At 42.5% G+C, this 10,447-nt stretch overlaps 1 protein-coding gene across 2 annotated transcripts; it reads left to right on the forward strand.

The window, feature by feature from the left end:
• The first annotated feature begins 1,025 nt into the window (after positions 1-1,025).
• trappc5 (trafficking protein particle complex subunit 5) lies at positions 1,026-10,006 on the forward strand. Of its 2 annotated transcripts, none has more exons than XM_031799004.1 (3): positions 1,026-1,184; positions 8,336-8,608; positions 8,848-10,006. In XM_031799004.1, the coding sequence occupies exons 1-3, from the start codon at positions 1,176-1,178 to the stop codon at positions 9,142-9,144; spliced, it is 579 nt and encodes a 192-aa protein (XP_031654864.1). In that variant the 5' UTR covers positions 1,026-1,175; the 3' UTR covers positions 9,145-10,006. The 2 variants fall into 2 exon arrangements, with proteins under 2 accessions (XP_031654864.1, XP_020309999.1); XM_020454410.2 differs by lacking the exon at positions 1,026-1,184 and adding an exon at positions 7,899-7,960.
• Positions 10,007-10,447: the final 441 nt, after the last annotated feature.

Genomic DNA, 10,447 nt, shown 5'->3' on the forward strand with positions numbered 1-10,447 from the left:
CTCTGCTGGTCACCTCAGGACCTCTGCTGGTCACCTCAGGACCTCTGCTGGTCACCTCAGGACCTCTGCTGGTCACCTCAGAACCTCTGCTGGTCACCTCAGGACCTCTGCTGGTCACCTCAGGACCTCTGCTGGTCACCTCAGGACCTCTGCTGCACACCTCAGGACCTCTGCTGGTCACCTCGGGACCTCTGCTGCACACCTCAGGACCTCTGCTACACATCTCAGGAATGCTCTCAGTGGATCCGAAATAGGACTAAGCAGACAATGCAGAGCAATGAAAGAGTAAGAACAAAACATATCTGTCCTTTTTCACAAAACATACCACAGACATCCAAAGTCAAAGATTATAGCAGCTTATTTATAATATTGTCTAGTTTGAGACAACTCTGATACACACAACTAGCAAAGACACTTGACCTTTCATTTACGAAACAGGCTTCTTGTTCCTTACCTTTGATAGTTCCGCAATCATATCATAGATTTTGGGGGTTAGCTGATCTTGGCAGCCCTCCTTCATCCTTTGGGCTTCACCACCTTGCTGAGGACATTTCCATCTCCAGCAGCCTCTTTCTCCACACTGACCAGGTCCAGTGGCTCAGCCTGAACGTCCACCACATTGTTATTCGGAGACTCCTCTGAAGCCTCCTCATTGGTGTTGTCAATGTCAGCAGCCCCAGCGACACTGGCCCGGGCACTTGGTTTTTGGACTTTTCTCGTCAATTAGAGTTTGTTCTGAAGAGGTCTCAGAGAGCTGTAAATGGACAGAGAGATACAAAACTATCTTATAGCTATTTCACAAAGACAACACACCAAATACATCCAAAGTTGATGGTAACTCCTATGTAATATTGACCAACGTCGAACACCATATCATACACAGAAATGACAAAGATGCTTGACATTTTAATCAAAGAAACAATATTGGCATTGCAGATGGCTCGTATGTCTTACCTCATTGGCCCGGCATGTCTCATCATTTAGATGCAAGAAGGTCAACTTCCAACATTTCTCTTTCAGAAGCTGGATGGCTCCGTTGGGCGCCGTGTCCACGATGACATCGGACATCCTTAATTCATCCTGAACTCTCTGGCAACTGACCAAGAGAACTGTCTCCTGTAATTCCAGGCCCCTCTTTGCATCCCAAGTCTATGTAACAACATAACAGACTGTTGATGTATCAGGTGAGACTGGACACTGGTCCATCATTGAAATGATGGGGGAAATTATTCATTTGAACTGATAGCTACTGTTTTTCTCTTTGGGTACAACAATGAGCTTGCTGATATCTTAAGTGCTTTACAGTGGGTGTACTGTTTGCTCTATATAGTCCTCACCAATTCAGCTACACAGACCTTCCTCCATCTCTTCCATATCTCTGTCTCACACCTTCATGTGAATACGGAAATGTATCAGACTATGTCTGTCTACACTATCAAACTATTGCTGTCATCGAATATATTTTTGATACATTCAGGTTATCATTTAGCCTTGTGTAATGATGTAATATACTTAATTGAGGTTAACGTTTTGTAGAATTCAAAAAACGAGTCTGAGAACACTACACTCACTCCAAGAAGACGTTTTTCCCTGCCAGGAGCCAGGCCTTCATTGGTCTCAGCGCACATAATTGCCTTTTGAGTATTTTCTGCAATAGAGTCTTCAATTAGTGACAAAACCAGTTAGAATGTGGCGAGCAGAGAGTGATGTGAATTGGTTCATTCCACAAACTAACTGCTCCTCCATGGAGAGTGACAGAGGCCTTTTTGATCATTTATTTTTGTTGGCCAGAGCTCTGCAGAAAGAGCGAGGGTTACTGAGCACATAACCCAATACCAGATGTCTACAGCAGTACATCTGTCTTCTTCAAATTAATGCTGGAAAAAGTTAGCTAAATGGGAAGAATATACATTATACCTTCCATAGAAGAGCAACATGCAATATAAACAGTGAAAGTGCAGATGAGATTAATGAGACCTTAATTATGATGACGAAGCAAGTCATCTTAGATGATCGATAAAGTGGTTGTGAAGCTAATAGATTCGATATGATCCAAGTAAGGTTATTTTTCTAAAATGTCGAATGCGTGCAATATCGGGCCTTTTCATTATGGGAACACCTTACTGAGAACAGGAAAAAATATATGATTTTTTTTGATCGACTTGAATGAAGAATTCGCGTTTGCTATCGATATACTGTCGGTGGGTTGTGATTGCGAATAATTTAAAACTCTTGAATAATACACATAGAATTAGGAATTAAAATGTATGTTATTGGACATTGTGACGGACAGAATTATAATCTAGGTTCCTTATTGCGCACAGCGTGCGTACATTTCCGAGCACATTTATTTATCCTGTTGTATTATGTGCCACGGGCCAATCCTATTTCTCCCTAATGAATACAGATCCTCTAACATTTTTTACGCGATGTCGCTTGAAAAATAAACGTAATTTATGATGCTTTATTGGCATTGGCAATTCGCATACACAAGGGTTAGAGAAATACATAAAACATGCAATACAGCATTAAAATCTGTTGATTAAAAAAATCGCTTAGAAAATATAAGACAACAGGTTATTTAAAGTAGGCTATATTAAATTAATTACCTTGTGAATCAATACGATTTACAGTATGCTTAGGTATCAACAATGACCAGTGTTGATATTTAACATTATACTGTACTTGTAATACATTGAAAGTGTATGAAAATAGCTAAATCATTTTTGACTGAACAAATATGCCATGATTGTCAACCCATGCTGATGAAGAAAATAAATAACATTACAAAATATTCATTATTACAATAATGAAATTAATAAGAATATTCCAAATAATGTTCAATGCGTTGAGTTTACAAACATTTGATTGAAATGGAGGATTTAGGCCTATTTAACAAATGTTTAATTAATATGAACTTACACACCTGTTAAACATTTCGCTCTCACAACCTGATCAATATGTTTTTCACGAATTGGACAGATAGCCAAGTTGTATAATTCATTAGCCAAAACAGTTTCAATGTATTCCAATAGGGCCAATTGTCTCCCTACGCCCGCTAAAACGGGTGTTAGTTTTGTGTTAAATGCGATGTTTACAGTAATTTAATTGTGGAACACATCCATCCTGGATCCTCTTGTAGCCTTGGTGACAGGAGTCATTCCTATGCCACTGGGTGTCACTGTCTCTCTCTCTCTCTCGACAGATGCAGCTTTACTAATCACAAATAGAAATGCAACATGCTACAATTTCAACGATTTTACCGAGTTATAAGTTCATATAAGGAAATCAGTCAATTGAAATAAAAAAAATTAGGCCCTAATCTATGGATTTCACATGACTGTGCATAGGCCCGCCCACTGGGGAGCCAGGCCCGACCAATCAGAATGAGTTTTTCCCCCACAAAGGGGCTTTATTACAGACAGAAATACTGCTCAGTTTCATTAGCTGTCCGGGTGGCTGGTCTCAGACGATCCCACAGGGGAAGAAGTCAGAGGTGGAGGTCCTGGGCTGGCGTGGTTACATGTGGTCTGCAGTCGTGAGGCCTATTGACGCACTGCCAAATTCTCTAAAACGACGTTGGAGGTGGCTTATGGTAGATACATTTACATTCAATTATCTGACAACAGCTCTAGTGGACATTCCTGCAGTCAGCATGCCAATCACACACTCCCTCAACTTGAGACATGTGCGGTATTTTGTTGTGTGACAAAATTGCACATTTTAGAGTTGCTTTTTATTGTCCCAAGGACAAGGTGCACCTGTGTAATGATCATGCTGTTTAAACAGCTTCTTGAAATGCCACACCGGTCAGGTGGATGGATTATCTCGGCAAAGGAGAAATGCTCACTAACAGGAATGTAAACACATTTCTGCACAATATTGGAGAGAAATATGTTTTTTTGTGCGTATGGAAAATCTCTGGGATATTTTATTTCAGCTCATGAAACATGGCGACCAACACTTTACATGTTGCTCTAATAATGTGGTTCAGTGTGCATGTCTCTCTGTTGTGTTACAATACTGTAATGTGAAGCAGTGACACCCATAAGGGTGAGTGTTATACACTGTTATAACTCTAAAACACACTATTATCATGGACATAACAAATTGATACAATCCGATACAATCCGATGAAACATTTTGACAAAACTGGTTTTATTCCACACTGCTTTTTACATGCTTGTATCCTTCATTGGTCCTTTTTTGATGAGCTGGTTTCCTGTAAAAGATTGCTGTAATGAGTGGTCAAGATAACACCGGATGAAAACGTGTCCGCAGCATCAATATCAACAGTGCACAAACAGCTTAATGTTGGTGTTTATCACTAATGTCTAATTTATGAAAAAGGGCACAATTGTATTGTGACTGAATAGTGTTCTGGCGCAACTGTGATGCCCTTTTTGATTGTGTTTAAACGGATACATTTGACATTGACTAACAGTATAGTAGCCTATAATACTGAACAGTCTCTCACCCCAAAGTGCTCCCAGCCCCTGATCTCTGAGTAGAGTGCATCTCCTAGACAGGAGGTGTCCACCAGCTGCCGGTGCCCGTGGAGGGTGAAGTTGGCCTGCAGGCCCCCGCCGTCCACTGCACACTTGGCCAGGTGTTGGTGCACCAGATCCAGGGCGTGGCAGAGAGGAGGAGTAGTTGCCAATGAATGCCACGCCGTAACCTTAAGAGATCTGTCCCCTGGTGTGGGTGCCAAGGTGATGCCAGCCTCGCCCCTGGTAGATGTACCCGTCAGAACCCACCACAAAGCTGAGGGGGACATACATTTAGGAGTTAGAGTGATAAAACAAATGATCTCACAACCCTGATTCCTGTTATAGAGTCTTGTCATTACATATTGCTTCAAGTTATACCGTGTAACATCATGTCAAGATTTGCTATGTGTAATGTCTGCTTCCAGCTCACACTTTCAAACACGTGGATCCCCGTGAACGCAGCTCACTCCAGATCCCAATCACCTGAATTCTGATCACCTGTTCACACACCTGTTTGTCATTATCACACACTATTTAGTTCTTTGCACCCCATCATTGTGAGGTGTTTGTTTTGTGACATACTTCTGTTCGGAGCTCTGTTTTTCCCGTAATTTAATCCTCATAGTTTTTGCCTGCCTCACTAACGACGCCTTTTGCCTGTTCCCTGCCTGTACTTTAGCCTATCGGATTTCCTGTTATCTACCTATTGCCTGATCTCCCGGACGACGTAACTAGCCTTTTCCCTGCCTGTACTGTTGCCTTTTTGGACCCCCTGTGTATGACCTTCTGCATGCCCGTGGACCCAGCCTCCTCCTGTGGTCCTTTACAAAGAAACACCTGCTGCGCCCTGCGCTTGAAACCAGCTCTCTGTCTCCAATCGTGTTCATTACACTATGATATGACTGCTTCAGTAATTGTACAGGACACTTGTCTCCATCTATGAAGCTTAGTATAAAAGGTTTGTTAATATCTGCGAATGGATGAGGGGGTCAAAGGTCACCTATATACTCTTCATATTTACAGGCCAATTTTCTGTAGACTTCAAATGAATAGCCATTAATCACCTACAATTTCATAATTACAGGGGTAAATGATTCCCTCTCCCCCATCCTGAGACCCACCCCAGTACCCGTGGACAAATTCCAGCCTTCTGTCTCTCACTGCTTTTTCCACCCCTGTATCCTTGGCTATCCACTGATTGTCCTCCAGCCTCCACACCAGGTATAGGGTCTCCATCACCTGCCTCTGGTTGTCCAGGGTGCCCATCAGGGCTTGGGCAATCTCCCTGCGCTTGGGGCCGATGTGGCTGGATACAATCCCCAGGTCTTGCCCCTCCGGGACATGGTTGTAGTAACCCTTCAGCACCTTGCTGAGTTTACTAGGCTGTTCAGAGGGAGCCAGGGTGGCAAGATCCATGCCCAAGATGGACCCCTCAATTCCCCCTTGGATGGGTGGGCACCCGCGACAGCTGGAACACCCTGGAGTGGGTCACTTTTGTCCCAGCAGACGTCCAGCCCCAGACGCTGAGCGGGTGGAAAGTCCTGGAGGCTAAGGAACAACAACCCTAGGTTTTTGGCCAAGGTGAGAGGAAACATGCCCAGAGGAAGTGTGCCCTCCAGCTTAGCTTTCAGAACGACCTCGATGCCTAGAAGCATGGGAGCAATGGCCACTGTGGTGCCATCTTGGGTCAGAATGACCCCTCTCTCCTCACCACAGTCCGTCACAAAACGGTGGATGGCTTTGTCGAAGAAGCCAAAGAGAGTAGTGTCAAACACGGAAGTGTGGGTGTGGCTGATGTTGTTGGAGGCCCCCAGGAGGTGCAGGGTGAGTGGGTCCTCACCAGGGCTAGTGGGGACAGGTCTGGGTTAGAGTCCTCAGCCTGATCAACGGCACTGATGAAACGGTCCATGTCCCGCAGGTGGTCCTCTGAAACTAAAACAAATGTTTTTCGTTCATGCTACAACTGGCTCAGTGCAAACAGTCACCTGGGGCTTCATTCATACTATCTTGGTGTATTTAATGTTTCGTACACCATTAAATACTAGTGACTTTGTCTGTTCAATTGAGCTCTCAGTTTAACGATAGAAGCATATGTTGCCAATGAAGATGTGTACGGGAAACACAGTATGGCAGCCATACTTTCAGACATATTAACCCAAATGAACATGTACTGTAATTTCAGTCCATTAACACAGGCTGCCTGAACAGAGAATGCTGTAGCACGTTCCAGCCACAATGAAGAGCCATAGAATCACTGTAGTCATTCTGAGTGCAGCTGTATCACACCAGATCCAGAGGCTAAACTAAAACCCACAAACAATCCCCAGACAAGGTCAACCCAGGCTGCCGATGAGAGTTGTAAACTTCTTATCTCTTACAGTCCAATGTTCTGTTATGACAAACCACAACCACTCATGACAAACCACAAGCAGAATGTCCAGGTGCTCAATAAGGCTTTGTATCAAGTACCTAAAGCTGGTTTCACTTCCCACTTCGGGGAATTAATGTGTTTGTAATGTGGTGTCCCAATAGATGAAATAACTCTCCAAATGTTGATTGGTTCTTACCCAAAGTCAAAGTTTGTCATCAGAAAACAAATAAGGCCCTTTTTTGTGATGAGATCAGGCTTAAAGGGACAAGAGAAGTGCTGAAGTTATGCTGGTTTGTATTAGCCATCACAGTATTATTTCCATTATATACATCGATTACATCCACCTTTCACACATATGGATGTAATTACACACACATATACACAGACACACACAGATGGTGAAGTCTGGTAAATGTGTTCCACGATGCATAGAGGAGAGGGGCGGTCTGTTTACCGTCAATGTCAGGGAAGCCCAGTAACCTTACTGGAAATTACACTTTCAAATTCCCCAAAAAACAAATTCCCAAAAAACAAGCCAATCTAGTAGGCAGACACTATAATCAGTGCATGTATGCTTTTTCAGATGACAGTAACGTTCCTGAGTCATGACATTAGTGTCCCATGGCAGGTGGTGTTCATTGGCTTATGAGGTTTTGGTGGTTGGGAGTAAAGGGGAACAAAGTCTATTACACTTGAGTGACTACTGCATTGAGAATAGCAGCCAATGTCTGTTTGTTTTGTGTTTTTTTCCCATCCCCAACCCTTTTGTTCTCAATGTATGAGTTGAATTTTGGCCCCTATGTTAATTTTCCTTTTGTGACATTAAGAAAAACATCCATTACCAGTAGATAAATGGGACAATAGTGGCCTCTACTGGATGATAATTAGCTATTTTTTTAATCGTTTGTATAGGTTTAAAAAAATCTATTTAAAATAATGATTTATGAAAACTGTAATATTAAAAATAATTGTATCAATACCATAATGTTTAAACGGAAGTATTTCAACATTAATATCGTAATCCGTCACTGTGACGTATCCCCCGGAACAGGAAGTAAAACGTGTTGTTTGACAATTGTTCTGTTAAGAACAGAAATTGGTGAGAAAGATTCATTTGAATCATTTTATTATAGTATTTGCTATGTTTATTTCTTCTTTGTGCATGTTTTAGAGTCACCTTTCCACAATGTGTGCTCATTGAACGAAATAATCCTTGTTTTTATTCATATTCTGTTCAAGAGTATCTAACCGTAGTAGCACGTTTGCTGGTGTGTTGAAATGGATGACTGGGAAAAATCATTTGAACTGTCATCCAACTCGGGCATCCTTCTGGAGTTAAGACCTGAAGATCACTTATGTCATGATTTGACCTCGTTTTTTGCAGAGTTCCCAGTTGTCTTGAAAGCACCAACATTCATGCGCAGATATTTTATTATACACCAGCATCACTCACTCTCCTCACTTTCCCGTGTAGAAAATGGAGACTCGCTTCACCAGGGGCAAGTCTGCGATTCTAGAGCGCTCACTCACCAGACCCAAGACTGAGGTCAGCGTGAGCGCATTCGCCCTGCTCTTCTCTGAAATGGTGCAATACTGCCAGAGTCGGGTGTACTCTGTGTCCGAGCTGCAGGCACGCTTGGCAGACTTGGGTCAAGGCGTGGGGGCCAGCCTGTTGGATGTGCTGGTGTTGAGAGAGAAGAATGGAAAAAGGGAAACCAAAGTGTTGAACATACTGCTCTTCATCAAGGTATGACCAAGAGAACTGAGATTCACATACTAGACTTTTTCATTAGTGTAATAACAACCAATGTTTGACATTATACTACCATTAGGCTATAATGTAACACAAATATAGCCTCAGTATACATGGCTCTTGGCTGTAGCAGCGACTTGACCTCCACTTCAACAGACCTGGCCTCTGACATAAGCATAAACACAAACAAACCTTCACCTTTCTCTGTCTTCTGTTCCCGCTCGATTCCCCAGGTGTCGGTGTGGAGGGCCCTGTTCGGCAAGGAAGCGGACAAGCTGGAGCAGGCCAACGACGATGACAAGACCTACTATATCATTGAGAAAGAGCCCCTGATCAACGCCTTCATCTCGGTGCCCAAAGAGAACAGCACGCTCAACTGTGCCGCTTTCACCGGGGGCGTGGTGGAGGCCATTCTAACACACAGCGGCTTCCCCGCCAAGGTCACGGTGCACTGGCACAAGGGCACCACTCTCATGATCAAGTTTGATGAGGCCGTCATCGCCCGAGACAAGGCACTGGAGGGCAGATAGGATAGATAGAGTTCAGAGGTAGTAGGAAGTGTGGACTGAGATGTAAAAGGGATGTACTGTATACCCTATTGGCTGTATAATGTATAGTGCTTCCTTTCCTATTCCCTATTCATTTTATTGTCCTGACAGATGTGGAAGATCGGAGAAAGTACTCACTTTCACTTCCCTATCTGTTGGCAAGGTCAACATACTTACTTGAATATTGCTACGTGGGCGGAGCCAGTTTTTACAACAATGCATCCATTTGTGTACATGGTTACAGAACTTCCCTACTATGACTAACCCACTATAACTACATTATACTTCTTCCACTGCCGTAAATTAACTTTATGGCATTTGCAGAAAGTACACAGATTTTATTCAGAAATGTTAGCTTTACGAGTTATTTGACCTATTCGGTGCATTTGAATCAGTGAGGACAATGACATAGAACAAGGAAAGGAAGCTGGTTGATAGTACGGTATTCACTATTTCAAAGGACCTACTCTAAAGGCAGATGAAAGGGAGGAGTAACAGTATGGAAAGAGAGGAGTGTGGCTTGAGCAGCTCAATAGTTCATTAATGAAAAAACAGAAATGGTCACAATTGAATGCGCTTTATCCTGGACTGTTCAGCAAGATGTCATTTTTGTAAAAATGGAATCCCCTGATTGAACAGAGTTATCTAGCACTGTACAATGGTATGCACTTCAGTCTTATTTGTAATATCTTATGGGTGGGAAATGTTACAATGCTCCCCATTTTAGACCTGACGAATCATTGTGTCATTGTAAATATATGTGTGGCTGCTTTAATGTTCACAACTTATTTGGTGCTTGTATATTGCTTTGTCAAAATGGAAATAAATACTGTCAAACCTGAAATAATGCCTTTGTATTTAATTGAAATTACCAAGAAATGTAATGTTTACATTTGCCATATGGACCAGAAATTCCATGATAATAAATAATTGTGTCAATAACAGGTCTCAAGTTATACATAATTAGATGTTTAGCTTGGTATGTGTTTTACTTTTGTCTGCAATTAAATGTTGGCCAGAGGCTGCAAAGAAATGGTAAAGTTGAAGTGGGAGAACGAAACCTACAGAGAGATGAACCTGGAGAAGAGTCCCCTAAGCAAGCTGGTCCTGGGGCAGCAACACAATTAGACCCAACCAAGTCATGAGAAAACAAAAAGATAATTATTTCCAATGTGTCAAGTTAACAAAAAACGGCGCAAACTAGAACGCTATTTGGCCCTAAACAGAGAGTACACAGTGGCAGAATACCTGACCACTGTGACTGACCCAAACTTAAGGAAAGCTT

Source organism: Oncorhynchus kisutch, linkage group LG20 (genome assembly GCF_002021735.2).
Source record: "Oncorhynchus kisutch isolate 150728-3 linkage group LG20, Okis_V2, whole genome shotgun sequence".
Lineage (NCBI taxonomy): Eukaryota > Metazoa > Chordata > Actinopteri > Salmoniformes > Salmonidae > Oncorhynchus > Oncorhynchus kisutch.

Excerpts from the sequence above, each read along its gene's own strand:
- trappc5 (XM_031799004.1), top strand. Across the intron at positions 8,609-8,847 it reads ACATACTGCTCTTCATCAAG|GTGTCGGTGTGGAGGGCCCT; the intron begins GTATGACCAAGA and ends TCGATTCCCCAG.